This window comes from Myxine glutinosa, chromosome 6 (genome assembly GCF_964187855.1).
Source record: "Myxine glutinosa chromosome 6, kmMyxGlut1.1, whole genome shotgun sequence".
NCBI classification, from domain to species: Eukaryota; Metazoa; Chordata; class Myxini; order Myxiniformes; family Myxinidae; genus Myxine; species Myxine glutinosa.
Genome location: NC_136266.1, coordinates 45,835,482 through 45,855,546, shown reverse-complemented (window position 1 = coordinate 45,855,546; position 20,065 = coordinate 45,835,482). Strand labels below are relative to the sequence as shown.

General features: G+C 44.2%; 1 protein-coding gene across 1 annotated transcript in view; it reads right to left on the bottom strand.

Annotated features, from left to right (window-relative positions):
* LOC137429728 (uncharacterized) overlaps positions 1-4,889 on the bottom strand; it is a 49,535-nt gene extending 44,646 nt beyond the window's left edge. The window contains exon 1 of the mRNA XM_078781017.1: positions 4,816-4,889. Coding sequence (XP_078637143.1) covers positions 4,816-4,889 — 74 coding nt within the window. The remainder of the gene's footprint in view (positions 1-4,815) is intronic.
* Between the last annotated feature and the right edge of the window lie 15,176 nt (positions 4,890-20,065).

The following is a 20,065-nucleotide window of genomic DNA, read 5'->3' as shown; positions in this document are numbered from 1 at the left end:
ACTCCAGCCTGAACGGGAAGACTCCAACAAATCTTCTGCCAAACAGGGGAAAAAGGCTCCCATCAAGGTGATCACTCCAGCAATGGTGGCAACTCTGGACAGAGTAAATCTCTCAGATCGGCGTGCTATGTTTGTGGCCAGTGCTTTTGCACAATCTCTTGGTCATACCATTGAAGACATTTCTCTGTCACACAGTGGAATTCGTCGTGCTCGAATTCGTGGAAGGGAAATAATGGCCACTGAAGAAAAGGCAAATTTCTCATGTAATAGCCCACTCCTACTACACTGGGGTGGGAAACTGCTCCCTGATTATACTGGCAATCACAAAGAATCTGTTGATCAGGTAGCGATACTTGTAACTGGTATGAATACTGAGAAGTTGCTTGGAGTCCCAAAAATTCCCCAAAGCACTGGTGTAGCACAAGCAAATGCATGCATACAACTTATTGAGGAGTGGAATGTCAAACAGTTGGTGAAAGGCGTAGCGTTTGACACCACTGCATCCAACACAGGGCTGAGAAACGGAGCATGTATCCTCATTGAAGCAGCTTTGGAGGTCAATTTGTAGGTCAATGGAGGAATTTGGAGGTTTTATTCATTAAAATTTGTCAATATTTTGAGCAACCTCTAAATATTGTCCAATCAAGCTCAAGTTTTCACCACAAACTACTTTCTTCAATAGGAACAGGGGCAGGCTTGTGGAGAAATGAAAATCCAATCTTCAAATTTTTAGACCACCCTAACCTACAGGTTACAAATTGCAGTTGAATTGGTCATATTGAGATGAGAAAGAAGCCATTCAAGAATGTTTCATGCTCTGCAGCTCGTTGGTTTGCAACTGTTTCAAAGTTAATATTATGAAGCTTTTTGCTGCTACTGCTGTGAAAATAAAATACAATGTTGAACTGTGGTTGTGACCAAGGACACCGGAAACATCATCATCATCAATGGACTCTTTATGGAGCATCAGGACTGCCAAAGTACTTTTAGGGAGGGTTCAGTGGATGCTTTGCTTTTGACTTTTGACTTTTGACTTGTAAAGTATCTCGACAAACTACGATCAATTGTCGTACGCGTTTATTCACTCTGCCGTTCAAGGCCCGATTCACAGCAGCGCCATCTGAGCTCTGGCGTAGGGATACAACCCGGTCCCGGTGTAGGGATACAACGGTGAACATTTGCACTGCATACATGACATCCTCCCCTTTAAGTCCAAAATTACCAAGAGCAATACGTGCTAGATTTCCAGAATTGACATTTCAAAAGCAACATTTCCAAAACATGTGAAAATATGTGTGCAAACGGTTATGAGAATAATGAAAATACGTGAAAATAGAACATGTGTCAACGTGAAAAAAAACATCTTCAAATATTCAACCGGTCGGGTGCTTTTCTCTCACGCATTGAGCGTCGCGGTGTACCAGTGGATACAGAGTCCGAGGTGATTCCTTTGGTCTCCACGAAGGGTGTAGCGTTTGCAGAGGTTTTCGGGGCATCCGAGCCAGCTGGAGCGGCCATGACGATCTCCGACAGTGGCGGGTCGAACTGTTGTCCTGACTGTGACGATGCTACAGGCTCCATCGACTCACAGTGACGGTAGGTTATGTGGTCCTGATGTCGACGAATTTCGCGGCCGTCCTGCAGGCGAATCACACTGGACAGTGGACCTGGCTTCTCGATGATGTCCCCCGGTAGCCACGTCGCACCTGCACCAAAATTTCGGGCAAACACTGGATCTCCAATGTTGATACATCGACTGTTGGATGTCTTATCGTGCACCAATTTTTGATTAAGCTGGCTCTGATAAACATTTGATGATATGTCTGGTTTGAGATTGTCAAGTGTCGATCTCAAGTGTCGTTTCATCAATAACTCAGACGGAGCTGCACCGGTTGTTGATTGTGGCGTGATGCGGTATTTGAACAGGAGACGAGACAGCTTTGTTTCCAGGGTTCCCTCCTGAAGTTTCTGCAATCCGGATTTGATGATTCCCACGGATCGTTCGACCAAGCCATTTGAAGCCTGGTGATGTGGGCTGACAAACTTATGTTTGATGCCGTTCCGACGTGTGAACTTGGCAAACTCGGTACTGGAAAAACACGAACCGTTATCACTCACGATCATCCTGGGCAGACCATGAGTGGCGAAACAGCGTCTGAGTCTTTCGATGACAATGGCTGACGTAGTACCACGCGTCACATAGGCATCAAACCATTTTGTGTGCGCGTCCGTAATTATTAGAATCATGCTGCCGTTAATAGGCCCGGCATAATCGAGATGTAGGCGATGCCATGGTTCGCTGGGCCATTCCCAGGGATGCAGTGGTGCTTTCGCAGGTGTATTCCGGGTGCACTGGCAGGGGTAACAATGTCGAACATGATGTTCGATATCAGCATCAAGATTCGGCCACCACACATAGTTTCTGGCGAGTGACTTCATCTTCACAATCCCGGGGTGACAGTCATGGATTTCATCCATGACCCTGGAACGCAGATTTTTCGGGATCACGACACGACATCCCCAGAGTAGGCAACCATTTTCCACGCTGAGTTCGTTTTTACGTGCTTTAAAAGCCGCAAAATCTGGGTCACCCTCAGGTAGCAAATGCCATCCAAGCTGTACAGCCTGGACAGTTCTGGACAGAACGGGGTCTCGTCGAGTATGAGTGCGGATCTGGCCGGAATCGACAGCACAATCTTCCAGATGATCCATCAGTGCGATAATGGATCCTGGTGTAGGCGAATCATCAATGGATTCTGGAAGGGGTAACCGACTCATGGCATCTGCATTTGTGATAGACGAACCGGGCTTATAACATATGGTGTAGTCATAAGCAGCGAGAAACAGGGACCAGCGGATGATCCTGGGCGGTAGTGTGTCAGATGTCGCCTTAGTTGGACCAAACAGACTGATCAGCGGCTTGTGATCAGTGCGAATCGTGAAATGATGTCCAAGAAGGTACTGGCGAAATTTGCCGACGCCGAAAACGATTCCCAATCCTTCCTTGTCAAGTTGGGAATAGTTTTTCTCTGCCGGGGACAACGTTCTGGATGCAAATGCAACCGGTCTTTCCGTACCATCAGGCATCACGTGTGATAATACACTGCCCACTCCATACCGACAGGCATCGCATGTCAGCACAAGATCCTTCTCTGGATCAAAATGAACGAGAACATTGGACGATTTGAGCAGATCCTTAGAGGTCTGGAATGCTGATTGTTCAGTAGACCCCCAGCTCCAGGAGACTCCTTTCCTCAAAAGCCGATAAAGGGGGCCCGAAACGTCGGTCACATTTGAGATGTAACGACCATAGAACTGAAGCAAACCGAGGTATGACTTCAATTCGGTCACATCTCGTGGAGAAGGAGCATCCTTGATAGCTCGGACTTTCTCATCTGTCGGGTGTAGACCCTCGGCATCAATCGTATGACCCAGGTATGTGACTGATGGCACCATAAACTTGCACTTGTCTCGACGCAAACGTAGGCCGGAGTCCGAAATCTTCTTCAGAACTCTCTCCAGGTTCTGTAGATGTTCCGCGTCCGTACGACCAGTAACCAGAATATCATCCTGGTAACAAACGACGTTGCGTTCGGTGGCAAACAAACTGTCCATGACACGCTGATAAATTCCAGGTGCAGATTTCACTCCAAAACTAAGTCGGTGGTACCTGTACAACCCACGATGCGTGTTGATGGTAAGATACTGTTTCGAATTCTCGTCCAAGCAGAGCTGTAGATAGGCGGATTTGAGATCGAGTTTTGTAAAAGTCTTGCCTCCCGTGAGACGAGCATAGAGGTCTTCGATCCTCGGGATTGGATATTTATCCAATGAAGAACACCTGTTCACAGTCATTTTATAATCTCCACATATGCGGATGGACTGGTCCGATTTTATGACCGGAACGATGGGCGCCGCCCATTCGGCATACTGGATTTGCTCGATGATCCCCAGATTTTCAAGATGATCCAGTTCCTTGTCAATCCGCTCACGCAGGGTGAAAGGGACTGGGCGAGCCCTGCAAAATATAGGATTGGCATCCCGGTCAACCCTGAGTTTAGCCGTATGTCCTTTCAAGGTTCCAAGCTCATCCTTGAAGACATCCGGGTACGTATCCAGCACATTTTTGAGTGTGTATGCTGCGGTAGGAGAAACGTTGGCTGCCCGGAGTTGATGAATGCTTTCCCACTTCAGTCGAATTATACTCAACCAGTTCCTGCCGAGTAAGGAAGGGCCCTTTCCAGGATTGACGATCAGGGGTAGGTGAAACTCACGGTTATCGTAGCCCACCGTGACGTCACATGTACCGCAGGGAACAATCTTCTCACCTGTATAGGTGGAGAGTCCATAGGTAGTAGGTTTCAGATGGGGTCGGTCAGCATCACTCCACAGGTTTGTGAAAACAGCATGGCTGATGAGCGAGACGGCCGCACCAGTGTCGACCTCCATTTGCAATGGTCGATTGTTGACGACAACATTGGCAAGAAGAGGGTCCTGCCTATGGTGAGAATCAATATGAAGCAGGTCATACGATTCTGAGTTGTTGGAAACAGAGCTCACCTGGTCAAGCTCGGGTTCCTCCGAACCGATAAACTGATGAATCTTGTCAGCAGCTTTCCTTTTCCCGATTTGCGAGTGATGCAAGCTGGAGCAATATGGCCAGTTTTCGAACAGAAATGGCAGGTGGCATCTTTGAACCGACACGTCTCCGGAGGGTGCTTTCCGTTGCACCGAAAACAGTTGTTGTGGGTTTGAGACTGCACTGGCTTCTGACGAGGAGCCTTGTTCCAACGTTTTGGCTGAACATGATCCAACCGATTCACAGCAGGGCTGGTACAAGACGAGCGAGTGTCACCGATGCTCGTAGCATTGCGTTCAGCACTTTCCATGGAAATGGCGGTGTCTCTGGCATTTTGGAACGTCAGTCTTCTCTCAGCAAGCAGGCGTCTACGAGTGCGGTCATCGGACATGCCAACCACCAGCAAATCACGAAGCATGTCATCGATCGTGTCCCCAAACTCACACAGATGTGACAGTTTTTTGAGGTGTGCAATGAAGTCTGCGATCGACTGACCTTGCTGCTGTCTGCACATGTAAAAATTAAACCGACACAGGATGACTGAAGGAGATGGATTGCAATGTTCCTTCAAAGCGGCCTTGAGCTCTGCATACGTGAGCTCCTGGATTGTCCGAGGCCGAATCAGGTTTTTAACGAGTGTGAACGTCTCACCTCCGCAAACGGACAGGAAGACGGCCTTCATCCGGCCTTCGGTCGCGATGCCGTTCGCCTCGAAGTAGAAAGACAACCGCTCAGAATACGTGTCAAAATCCCCCTCATGAGGGTCGAATTCATCGATATGGCCAAAAGATGTCATGGTCTAGATGTTTATCCTCGTCACCATGTAAAGTATCTCGACAAACTACGATCAATTGTCGTACGCGTTTATTCACTCTGCCGTTCAAGGCCCGATTCACAGCAGCGCCATCCGAGCTCTGGCGTAGGGATACAACCGGGTCCCGGTGTAGGGATACAACAGTGAACATTTGCACTGCATACATGACACTGTGGTTGTGACCAAGGACACCGGAAACATCATCATCATCAATGGACTCTTTATGGAGCATCAAGACTGCCAAAGTACTTTTAGGGAGGGTTCAGCTGGATGGTTTGCTTTTGACTTCCCAGTAGTCAATCACAACAGGAATTTGGAAATGATTCAAGGTGCTGGAGACATAACTCGTCTACTCTTCGTGGGAGACACTGTGGGATATTTGTTCGTCCACCAATGACCAGTACTGGCAGGTGGGTCCTCTGGCTCAACACCCTTTCGAGGGATTGTGACAATGATGTCTCAACCTGCATGGGAAATACTAAGATGACAGTTTATAGGTTTTTTTTTTCTTTTTTCTTTGTATACAAGGTCGAGGTTTGTGTCAGAGCTAAAAAGGCAAACTGATCACAAAAAGACAAACTGACACATAAAACATAAAACATGAAAGCCTCAGTGAAAGAGACATGAAAGCACCTAAAGGACTCAGACTGTGAGAAACAAGCTTCTGTGGGCTTTCATGTGTCTTTCACTGAGGAGAGGCTTCCGTCTGGCCACTCTGCCATAAAGCCCAGATCGGTGGAGTGTTGCAGTGATGGTTGTCCTTCTGGAAGTTTCTCCCATCTCCACACAGGATCTCTGGAGCCCAGTCAGAGTGACCATCGGGTTCTCGGTCATCTCTCTTACCAAGGCCCTTCTCCCCCAATTGCTCGCTTTTGCCGGGCGGCCAGCTCTAGGAAGAGTCCTGGTTGTCCAAACTTCTTCCATTTATGAATTACTAGGGCATGCCCGTACAAAATTATATCCCCCCCCTCTATTTACATGAAATGGTTTGGTCCATTCGCAAAGCCAAAGCGGTCGGCTTGCGAGTACGGTGACAATCCCCCCCCTCTATTTACATGAAATGGTTTGGTCCAAAGCGAACGGCTTGCGAGTACGGTGACAATCCCCCCCCCCCCTCTATTTACATGGAATGGTTTGGTCCAAAGCGAACGGCTTGCGAGTACGGTGACAATCCCCCCCCTCTATTTACATGAAATGGTTTGGTCCAAAGCGAACGGCTTGCGGAGTTTGGTAAAGAAATCGCCATAGCTCGGTAACTACTTGTCCGATTAATTTCAAACCTTGAAAAGGCACATCCTCGGGTCCCCAGCAATATACCTGGCAAGTTTCAAGTATATCGGACCGGTAGTTGTCGAGAAACAGCGGTCGCATACAGACACACACACAGACACACACACAGAGATTACTGGAATTATAGATAGACTAGCGGGGTCACCCGTGGGAATCCCACGGGCATGGATGTGTGTGACATTTCGACATATTGAGTTATATGCTGCACATTCATTTTTACAAAATGGTTACTGGCAAGTCATCAGATCCAGAAATGGTGTGATGAACACAATTTATTTATTTCACATAATATGTGACCCCTCACTCCTCTCCACCTGACACTCTCCTGTCTCCACCTGACACTCTCCTGTCTCCACCTGACACTCTCCTCTCTCCACCTAGCACTCCTCTCCTCTCCAAACCCTCACATCCCTCTCCTTTCCAATCCCTCACCTCTCCAATCCCTCACACTCCTCTCCTCTCCAATCCTTCACACGCCTCTCCAATCGCGCCTCACACTCCTCTCCAATCGCGCCTCACACTCCTCTCCAATCGCGCCTCACACTCCTCTCCAATCACGCCTCACACTCCTCTCCAATCGTGCCTCACACTCCTCTCCAATCGCGCCTCACACTCCTCCCTCTCCAATCGCGCCTCACTCGCCTCTCCAATCGGCTTTCCCCGTCTCGTTTCTCTCCTTTTTCTCCCGTCTCGTTCTTTTTCTTGCTCCAAATCGGCCCGTCGGAATCGGAAATCGGCCCGTCTCGCCCGTCGGCCCGTCGGAATCGGAAATCGGCCCGTCTTGCTTTTGTGCTTGTGCGTAAATAAATTGTGTTCATGACACCATTTCTGGTGTTGGGCTAGCGGCTAGGGTGCCGGCTTAGGATCCTGGGTTCGAATCTCGGTCGATCGCCGAATTAATGCCAGGGGGGTTGACTCAGCCTGTCATCCTTCCGAGGTCGGCTAATTGAGTACCAGTTCACTGGTAATTCCCTGTTTGTCGTTGAAGGCGGCAAAAAGGGTTGGCGTCAGGAAGGGCATCCGGCCGTAAAACATTGCTTCAAAAAGGGGACAAAAAAACAACAACTACCACGGTCCCCGAAAAGGCCAACCCCCGCTTTGCGGGGAAAAATGGCCTCTAAACGGTGGTTTTTACACCATTTCTGGATCTGATGACTTGCCAGTAACAATTTTGTAAAAATGAATGTGCAGCATCTAACTCAATATGTCGAAATGTCACACACATCCATGCCCGTGGGATTCCCACGGGTGACCCCGCAAGTTTGCATTGACGTTCGTCGATGGACTCGTTCGCCCGTCTCATTCGTTTTCTTGCTGCATCCTGTTCAAGTCTGCGTTCTTCATCGATCGTCTCATTCATTTTGGAAATAGAAGTTTCCACGCAACGCATGAATTGTCACGATCCTCAAGAGGAATTTGTCTCGTAATCATCAAATGATAAATGGCAAGTAAATTATATTGTGGAAAATTAAAGATTTCAAATAAACCTATTTAAAGTGTATTCGCACATAACTAATTTTAAAAAACGAAGAAATATCTCTCGGTAATTTCCTGAAACATATTTTACTTCCGGCTAATAATGTTGAATTAAATAAAAACGAAGAAATATATGTCGGCATCATTGTTGACGTTTTTGTGACGACTGTCATCAAACGAAAAAGTAATATATCTTAACGGAAAAGCAAAAGCGAATTTTTAATATATATCGACACGTTGCCGTCGGTGTCATGTTGGGCGGTGTATGATACACCATGACGCGATTTTTAAAAATATATCTCTGCATTTTCCCGCGTGTGTGGAATGTTCTCAATTATTGCTGACACCGAGTCCAAAACCATCGATAAAAATGAAATCATATGGTGAGTTAGATTGGAGATAAAGGCGTGAGAGAGACTCAATGGCCTTGAAGTTGAAGTTACAGGCGTTTGAGAATTCATTTCGTTCTATAAACGGCAACTTTCATTGGATTTCCTTCCCGTTTTTTTTCAACCGAGTCGAAAACTATGTTAGCGACTGTGAAAAATGAAATGATATATCGAATTTTTAATATGTATCGACACGTTGCCGTCGGTGTCATGTTAGGCGGTGTATGATACACCATGACGCGATTTTAAAAAATATATCTGCATTTTCCCGCGTGTGTGGAATGTTCTCAATTATTGCTGACACCGACTCTAAAACCATCGATAAAAATGAAATCATATGGTGAGTTAGATTGGAGATAAAGGCGTGAGAGAGACTCAATGGCCTTGAAGTTACAGGCATTTGAGAATTCATTTCGTTCTATAAACGGCAACTTTCATCGGATTTTCTTCTCGTTTTTTTTCAACCGAGTCTAAAACTATGTTAGCGACTGTGAAAAATGAAATGATATATCGAATTTAAAATAGATATCGACACATTGCCGTCGGTGTCATGTTGGGCGGTGTATGATACACCATGACGCGATTTTAAAAAATATATCTCTGCATTTTCCCGCGTGTGTGGAATGTTTGTGGAAAATTAAAGATTTCAAATAAACCTATTTAAAGTGTATGCGCACATAACTAATAAAAAAAACGAAGAAATATCTCTCGGTAATTTCCTGAAACATATTTTACTTCCGGCTAATATGTTGAATGAAATAAAAACGAAGAAATATATGTCGGCATCATTGTTGACGTTTTTGTGACGACTATCATCAAACGAAATAGTAATATATCATAACGGAAAAGCAAAAGCGAATTTTTAATATATATCGACACATTGCCGGCGGTGTCATGTTGGGCGGTGTATGATACACCATGACGCGATTTTAAAAAATATATCTCTGCATTTTCCCGCGTGTGTGGATTGTTCTCAATTATTGCTGACACCGAGTCTAAAAGTAAAACCATCGATAAAAATGAAATCATATGGTGAGTTAGATTGGAGATAAAGGCGTGAGAGAGACTCAATGGCCTTGAAGTTACAGGCCTTTGAGAATTCATTTCGTTCTATAAACGGCAACTTTCATCGGATTTTCTTCCCGTTTTTTTTCAACCGAGTCTAAAACTATGTTAGCGACTGTGAAAAATGAAATGATTTATCGAATTTGATTTGAAATAAAACTGGGGGAGAGCAAGACACCACGGGCCTACAAAACAGGACTCAAAGCTATGCGAGTTAATAAAATGGTGGATATTTGTTTATAGCCACTCCCAGAATGGGTGGAGCTATGGGTGGAGCTACTCTGCAAACCGAGTAAGCCACACCCCGGACAGACACCCAACAGATAGACAGACAGACAGACAGAATCATCTACGGCTATTATAATATAGATAGGGCATGCCCGTACTATATATAAGCTAGGACGTGCCCGTACGTGGGTGCCCGTTCCTTGCCAAAAAAAAAAAAAAAAAAAAATTTGTGTAGGGGTGTGTGTGGGGTGTGTGTGTGTAAACATCCTAGGGCGTGCCCGTACGTGGGTGCAAAAAAACATGCGTGCAAACAACAACAACAAAAAAAAACTTTGAAACCACGTGGCAGTAACGACCACAGACCCCCCCCCCCTCTATTTACATGAATGGTTTGGTCCATTCGCAACGACCACAGAACCCCCCCCTCTATTTACATGCAATGGTTTGGTCCAAAGCGAACGGCTTGCAGTGTTTGGTAAAGAAATCGCCATAGCTCGGTAACTGCTTCTCCGATTAATATGAAACCTTGAAAAGGCACATCCTCGGGTCCCCAGCAATATACCTGGCAAGTTTAAAGTATATCGGACCCGTGGTTGTCGAGAAACAGCGGTCACAGACAAACACACACACAGACACACAGACACACACACACACACACACAGAGATTGCTGGAATTATAGATAGACTAGGGCATGCCCGTACTATATATAAGCTAGGACGTGCCCGTACGTGGGTGCCCGTTCCTTGCCAAAAAAAAAAAAAAAAAAATTTGTGTAGGGGTGTGTGTGTGTAAACATCCTAGGGCGTGCCCGTACGTGGGTGCAAAAAAACATGCGTGCAAACAACAACAACAAAAAAAAACTTTGAAACCACGTGGCAGTAACGACCACAGAACCCCCCCCCCCCTCTATTTACATGAATGGTTTGGTCCATTCGCAACGACCACAGAACCCCCCCCTCTATTTACATGCAATGGTTTGGTCCATTCGCAACGCCAAAGCGAACGGCGAACGGCTAATCACGCGATAGTTCGCTGCTCTCTGATTGGTTGAATCGTTTTTTGGACATAGCTCGGTAAGTAATTGTCCGATTAATATGAAACCTTGAAAAGGCACATCCTCGGGTCCCCAGCAATATACCTGGCAAGTTAAAAGTATATCGGACCCGTGGTTGTCGAGAAACAGCGGTCACAGACAAACGTACAAACGTACAGACAGAGATTACTGGAATTATAGATAGATGAAGGCCACTGTGCTCTTGGGAACCTTCAATGTAGCAGAATTTTTTTGTAGGCTTCTCCAGATCTGTGCCTCGACACAATCCTGTCTCTGAGCTCTTCAGGCAGTTCCTTCGACCTCATGGCTTGGTTTTTGCTCTGATATGCATTGTCAGCTGTGAGACCTTATATAGACAGGTGTGTGCCTTTCCAAATCATGTCCAATCAATTGAATTTACCACAGGTGGACTCCATTCAAGGTGTAGAAACATCTTCTTTTTTTTTTCTTTTTTTTTGTATACAGAATCGAGGCTCGTGAAAGAGCTAACATTTATCAAACAAACAAATCAAACAAACAAGCAAACAAAGTATATAAAAAGGGGAGCGGCAGACAAGACGGGGAGAGAAGGGGAGGAAGCACACAAACACAACATTTGAGAGCAGGAACATCGGGAGATGTGTGGGAGGGAGAGGGCTTGGGGGGAGGCAGGATAGGTATAAAACGCAAGGACACCAAGGAAAGCAGTTGGAATTTCAAAAAAGTGGATTTGGGGTGAAATTAGCAGGGGTAGAAAAGATCAAGGTTTTGGATGGGGGAAGATAAGAGATGGTGGTGAACAGCTGTTTTAAAGACCTGGAGGGAGGAGTGGGATTGAAGAGAGTGAGGGAGTTTGTTCCAGAGGCGGGAGAAAAGAGGAATGAAAGAGTGAAGGTGAGCAGAGAGTCTTGATTTTGGCAGTTTAACCATAAGAGGGTTGCAGGCAGATCTTGTGCGACCTGTAGGAATATTTGGGGGACAGAGCACAGACAGGGCTGGGGGGGGGGGGGGGGGGGGGCTAGGCCGGAGAGGAGTCGGTAGAAGACAGAAAGATCACCAACCTGCTTGTGGTGAGTAAGTGAAAGGCCCTCGGAGATAGCGTCATCGCGGGAGATTCCAATGATTCTGAACGCTTTGGTTTCAACAGCGTGAAGACGAGCTAGGTGTGAGGCAGGAGCACCCGCCCAGAGGGGAGAGCAGTACTCCATTGAGCTGCGGATGAAAGCCTTGTATGTGGTGAGGAGCTCAGGTGTGCCAAGGAAGGACTTCGCACGACGGAGGATGCCCAGTCGGCGACTGGCTTTGGAGGCCAGTTTGGAAATGTGGTTTTCCCAGGAAATATCATGGCAGATAGTGAGACCCAAAAGCTTGAGTGACAGAACTTCTTGGAGAGGATTATTCAGAAAGTAGATGGGAGGGTTGTCCAGTCGGTCTTTTCGGAGAGACATTGTAAGAGTGTGAGATTTGTCAGGATTGAAAGACATGTTCCACTTGTTTGCCCAGTCTGTGATTTTGTCCAGGTCTGCAGAGAGTGAGGAGGCTGCAGACTGCCTATCTGAGGGATGAGAAATGGAGTGACAGAGAGTAGAGTCATCAGCAAAGAGATAGAGAGGATTTTCAAGAGAGTCAGAGAGATCATTGATGAAGACCAGAAAAAGCACAGGGCCCAGAACACTGCCTTGGGGAACTCCAGCCTGAACAGGAAGAGGAGATGTGAGAAACCCATTCAGGGCCACACGTTGACTACGACTAGAGAGGAAGTCCGCCAGCCATGCGTGGAGATTTCCCTGGATACCAAAGGAGGAGAGTTTGGTGAGCAGAGCGGGGTGCCAGGCCGTATCGAAGGCATGTGATATGTCGAGGGAGACAGCTCTAATTTCCTGTTTGGCATTGAGGACCTCCATCCATTGTTGAGAGAGCAGAAGCAGCATGTTCAGAGTAGAGTGACCTGGTCTGAAACCAAATTGATGATCAGAGATCAAGCCATTGGAGAAGAGGAAAGATTTCATATCCGAAGCAAAGATGGATTCCATGACTTTGCTGATAATTTGGAGAAGGCTGATTGGTCTGTAGTTGCTCGGATCTGTTTTTGCACCTTTTTGTGTAAAGCGGTGATGTTGGCTGATTTCCAAGCAGATGGCAGTTTACCTTTAGCAAAAGAGAGGGTGAAGAGAACAGAGAGAGGGAGTGAAAGAGCGGAAGAACAGGATTTTAGGACCCGTGGGCTGATGCCGTCAGGTCCATTTGCAGAATCAGAGTCGAGGGTTGACAGAAACTTTTCCACCTTGTCAGGAGGAAAGGACACGGAGTCCAGGAGCAGCTGGGTACGACTGGGTACGGTAGGTACAGAGAGGGATCTCAAAGATGATCAACAGAAATGGGAGGCACCTTTGCTAAATTTCAAGTGTCATAGCAAAGGGTATGAATACTTAGTCACGTGAAAAAGTAAGTACACCCCATGTAAAGTTTTGACTTTTTCAACACATTTCAACATACAGCTATTTGATCTTCATTTCAACAATATTGATAGATAAAGGTGATATAATACAACAAATATCATGAAACATTTACATTTTGTAGTCCATTGTATAATTTAAGTAAACATAAATGCAAATTTCGCATGTGGAAAAAGTAAGTACACCCTTGGCTCTGATAGGTGGTATTGCCCCCTTTGGCAGAAACAACCTCAAGTAGGCGTTTCTTATAACTGTCTACCAGTCTCTGACATCGACTGGGGAGAAATTTTTGCCCACTCCTCCATGCAGAATTATTTCAGCTGTGCGATGTTTGAGGGGTTTCTTGCATGCACAGCTCATTTCAAATCCCCCCCACAACATCTCGATGGGATTTAGATCCAGGCTTTGACTTGGCCATTCCAGAACCCTCCATTTATTTCTTTTCCGCCATTCCTTGGTGGATTTACTGGTATGTTTAGGGTCATTGTCATGTTGCAAGGTCCACCTTCGGTTGAGCTTCAACTTTCCGACAGATGGCCTCATATTATCCTCAAGCACTCTCTGGTACAATGAAGAATTCATAGTGGATTCTATGATGGTGAGCTGCCCAGGCCCTGATGCAGCGAAGCTGCCCCAAACCATGATATTTCCACCACCATGCTTTACAGTTGGTATCAGGTTCTTGTGGTCAAATGCTGTCTTTGGTTTTCACCAAACATGTCTTCTGGTACTGTGGCCAAACAGCTCTACCTTTGACTCATCTGTCCAGAGCACATTGTTCCAGAAGTGCTGGTCTTTGCCTAGGTGTTCATTGGCAAACTTTAGTCTTGCCCTGATGTTCTTTCTGGACAGCAAAGGTTTCCTCCTGGCACACCTCCCTTGTAGATCAAATTTGTGCAGCCACTTTCTAATGGTAGACTCGTGCACTTTGACATCAACAGTGGCAAGAGCTATCTGTAGGTCCCGTGATGACGTTCTGGGGTTCTTAGAGACTTCTTTCAGCATCTTGCGGTCTGCCCTCTGGCTGAACTTGCTGGGGCGGCCTGGCCTGAGCAAGTTGGCAGTTGTTTGGAATCTGCTCCACTTGTAAATGATCTTCCGAACAGTCGATTGATTGATTTCAAATTGTTTGGAGATCTTTCTAAATCCCTTCCCAGACTCGTAAGCACCTATAACCTTCTTTCTGAAGGCCTCAGAGAGCTCTGCTCTTATGATCTAGGCATGGTGACGCCGCACACTTCAACAACAAAGAGCAAACCAAACTAAATGTTTGAGGTTTAAATGAGACAGGTTCCTCCAAGATCCTCTCTAACGATGTTCTAATCATTTGCACCTGAGCTGATGCACCTGATTCTAATTTTAGGTATTTGAAGCATTGATAAATGTAGGGGTGTACTTACTTTTTCCACATGTGAAATTTGCATTTATGTTTATTTAAATTATACAATGGACTACAAAATGTAAATGTTTCATGATATTTGTTATATTATATCACTTTTATCTTTCAATATTGTTGAAATGAAGATCAAATAGCTGTATGTTGAAATATGTTGAAAAAGTCAAAACTTTACATGGGGTGTACTTACTTTTTCACGTGACTGTGCATACCTGTACACACAAATACATTCGTCATGGCCCAAAAGTATGTTTATCAGCAATATACCATATTCATTTTCAGCAAAACGCTTTTTTCTTCTTCAAACAATCCTGAGTTGTAAGTTGAAAACTTTGATTATTGACAACTAAATTACATCTCAATAATGCTTGATAACACATAATTTTTTTTTTTTACATCCACCACTTACATTTTATCACAAATGTATATATATATATATATATATATATATATATATATATATATATATATATATGTATATATATATATATATATATATATATATATATGTATGTATATATATATATATATATATATATATATATATATATATATATATGTATGTATATATATATATATATATATATATATATATATATATATATATATATATATATATATATATATATATATATATACATATACATTTATATATATATATATATATATATATATATATATATATATATATATATATATATATATATATATATAAATATATTCACAACAACACAGAACCCCGCACCTGGCACTCTGCGATGTCTTGTATTCGATTAAAACTCAAATAAAAACTTCAGGCGGCTTTTATCCCTGAGAATATTGCATCTCCTCCAATCTTTCCCTTCACTTTCCCTGTTTACAGTTTCAAAAACGAACCGAAGCTCCGCCCACTCCCTTTCCACCGACCAATCAACACCGCACCATGTTGTTTCTTCATATCAAATCACGTGAGGATAACGTCGTTTGCACTTAGTATTTTGACGTCAAACTTATCAGGACATCCGTTACAATCACACCATTCACACCAACACTCCATTCAGTGCAAGAACATCACGACCTTGGCGTCGGTATACTGAACTAACTATCTCAATTTGTCATGAAAGTTCCCAACCAAATATTTTTCGCAAGCTGAGAGAAAAAGACAATGGAATGGTGACAAAATAATCTTGAGCCCATTACTTTTTCAAGTCTTTCATATCGATCGTCTTGAATAAAGTCTTGTACGATGAACAAATGCATTTTGTTCGTATTTAAAATGTATCTTGTGAAAAATGCCAGGGGCATAGAAAAGGCCCCTTTATATAATATAAGGGTATGTGCCATGTGGCAAAGTATAGAAATTAAGGGACATTCCATAGCTTGTAGAAAATGTCGAACAATAGAATAGAAGGGACATTCAAATAATCTCGTGTGCATGCTGTACTGCCCTTGTGTTCTTCGGAGGAACCAAGTAATGCTTTAGAAACGTTCATAGAAAGGGGTGCCAATTTGATTCATCCACCCGCATGAACAAGTAAATGTATTTTATTTTCCAGATGCAGGGCGTTTTGTTCTATAACTATATGTATATAGTTACAGCCACGGGTTTCAAGATCTACTACGATAGGGGTTGCCTCGGTTCGTGTTTATTAAAATATTTGATGGCATTTATCTCTGACACACACACACACACACACACACACACACACACACACACACACACACACACACACACACACACACACACACACACACACACACACACACACACACACACACACACACACACACACTTGTAGTGTCATTTTGAATCTAACTATGGTGGCTATTTTTGCTAACATAATTAGATGGTATTCATAGAATAATTACCCTGCGCAGTCAAGTTGGTGTGAACCAACTCTTCTGGTTTTGAAGGGTTTTTTTATTTGATCCAATATGGCTGTCAGACCACGTGAGCGAATATATCATAAACTTATATTCTCTAATATAATTGTTGCGTAAATCACGCTCAAGAAATTTCAAACTGATCAGACTAAGCATTGTCCCTGTATAATTATGACGTCATAATTAAGGCACCAATGAGGTCATCATTAAGAACACTTATTCCCCATGCGGAGTTCTTAAACAATGAGCCACGTTTCAAATTTTTTCCATGGAGCAGTTTCAGGGATAGAGGTGCAACGTTTTTCAGTTTTTCCAAGATGGCGCCGGTACCACGTGACCTATGACGTCATAATTATCATTATAATATTCTATAGGAGGAGTTGCTTTCATATGGTGAAAATTTCGTGTCCATCAGACCAACGGTTGCCGAGAATTTTTTTTTTTTTAAATGCAGACACGCACGTACGTATGTACGTACACATACAGCCGATCGCTTAACCCCACATTTCACATGGTAATAAATTGATGAATGTTATGTATTAATTCACCTCTCGGAGCCATTCCCACAACAATATGTACCATCACTATATTTGTCTGTTGTCTCCAAAACTCCGAATTACACTTTCATGCAATAATCATGGAAGTCCTCTAAACTATTTTCACCAAGATATCTGAAATAACATATTCCTAGATGAAAAACAACAACTTTATTCTAACTGTAAGATTTGGGTGTGAACACCCTGAAAACATGAAAATTTCATCAGACTCAGTGGTGTAATGGTTAGAGGGTCTGCTCTCTGAGTCCGGGAGGTCAGAGGTTCAAAGTGTTCTGAACCCCGGCTGAGTCATGGCAAATACTTAAAAAATGGTACGTGCTGCTGCTGTACGTGCTGCTTCCTTGCCGACACTCAGAATTTAAAGATACATTTCGGGATATAGACCAAGGACAAACATTGTCAATTCCCCAGAAGGGAACCTCTATTATCGATATCAACCAGTTTGCACTTCTTTGTCACAATACTTTGTTGCGTCACCAAGACTAGTCAGGTTCACCATGTTTTTTCGTTCAAAATTTTTGGAGATTAGCAAAACTATACATTTTTGGAATATTCAGAGCATGAGGAATCCAAAAATTAATGTTGGCATTTGCGTAGACACCTGCATGGCCGCCATTTTGGATTTTCAAAATAGCCACCATAAATTACATCATTTGCGCTATCTCGGCTTCTAGTCAACCTAGAATCTTATTTAAATATGCCAATCCTATGTTTTCTGGGTCAAGAAAACCATTGGTGGGCTCGTTAGACTTCTAATCCTAACACTTGCTTCACTTTTAGGACTTTCCAGATGTTAGTGATACAAAAAATATTCCGCTCACATCTTCCAACCTATAAACTTTTCATTGAATATGCCTATTCCATGTTTCCAGAGATAAGGAATCCACTTGTAGTATAGCGAGACTCCTAATTATTCTAACACGTGATTCATTTTCAGGAAATATTTATCTTGGCAGCTGATCTGTTTATCTTTCGAACTGAACTAACACTTATCTTGGTGGAGTTGTATAATATATGCTGGATGCTGTTCGGTACTTTCAGGGCATAACTCATGATGGATGAAAGCCCTGATGACAACAACTCCAAGGAGCCTGTCGACTGGAAACTATGCATCTTCTGTCAGGAGTCTAACACTAGTAAAGGGGCAGTTGCTCTGAATCCCAGGACCGAATCCTACCAGAAACTACTTGACGTGGTGACGGAGCGAGCCAGCATACATGATGGACAATTTGTTGCAATTCAAAGACGTCTCCATGGAACGAAAAAAATGCTGCTCGACAAGGAGACAACATGGCCTCGAAGCTGCTATTCTTCTGCCACAAACCAGACAGAGTTGCAGCGAGGCAGACACCGCTTTGAATATTCAGTGTCCTCGGGATGGTATGCCGTAAAAAACGTAGCTATAAAAGATCAAGTTCAGAAATGGAAGCAGATACACCAGGAACATCAATGCCATTCACAAGATCTGCGACAGAACCTTTGTCAAAAGACGAGTGCTTCTTCTGTCAATCGGATAACGGTCAAACTCTCTTCACAGTTAGAACCGGGAACTCGGGGAAGGCACTCAGGAAAGCAGTAGAAATTTCCCAAGATCCAGTGTTGATGACAAGAATAAGCAATCCAATATCGCCAAGTGATGCCCATGCAATAGATGTCAGATATCACAAGCTGTGCTGGACACAACATGTGTTCCATGTCCTCAGGGATCATACCAATGACGAAGCCAAATCCACGACGGCAGACCTGCCCATGCAGATGTCATGCTTGATCGAGTTGATCAATCTTGTTGACATACAAACTCAAAACAAAGCATATCTCCCCATGGACGTCATGGAAACAATATACATCTCCATGCTTGGGGGTAGCAAGGAGGCACAGAAGCACACACCAACGCTGACAAGACAATGGCTGAAGGATAAGATTCTTCAAGATTTACCAAGTGTGACGTCCGTGAGGCAGAAAGACAGACGAAAACCATCAGTGCTTTACTGCCCTGAAGCCTGTGAAGAAGATATGGTCCACATGCCTATGATACAAGACCATGCAAGTGAAATGGACAACACGAAGATGTTATACAAGACAGCTAAGCTAATACGCAGAAGTATTGCGAACTTCACTGACGAGAAGAAACAGTCAGACACGGTTACCGTATTGAGCACGGCAGAAAACGTTCCACAAGAGTTGTACAGCCTTATACATTGGCTTTTGGTAGGACCCAAAGAGGAGTTTCAAACAGAGATGAGGCGCAGGACAGTGGACCAATCAGCACTGACATTAAGCCAAAACATCATGTATGCTTTCAAAACCAAAAGACAGGTGCAACACCGACCCAAGCAGGCGACAGACACATACCGGACACAACAAACGGCATCCATACAACAAGTATTCCTGACCTAAGGTGGCATCTGTTTTGCAAACATCTGGCAGAAAGCAGCAAGTTGCCTCCTACAGTTGGTGCCCTTGAGAAGCACAATGAACGTGTGCGCGTACAGAGTAGGGTGTGGTGCCAAGCCACCGTGATGTGGCAACGTCTGTTCGACCCACTCAAACATGGCTATTATCAGAATGACCATGGTGAGATACTACCTACCACCACGAAGGTTCCACCTGCACCACAGGCCATTGTAGAGTTGGTCAGATGTCAGTGTAAAGCCCATTGCACAACCCAGAGGTGTTCATGTAGGAGACACAACTTGGCTTACACAGACCTTTGTTTGTGTTGTGTGGAAGTGACTGCGAAAATGACGCGGACTGTAATGCCAAAAATGACACTCAGGACAGTGATGAAGATCTGTAAAAGCATATTCCTGAACGGTATAGACCTAGTAGATCCTGTGTATAGGACTTATAGTTCAATCTGATACTAACAAGGCTGCTTTCTTGCTTTATAAACCCATATCTATAACTTCAAAGGACTT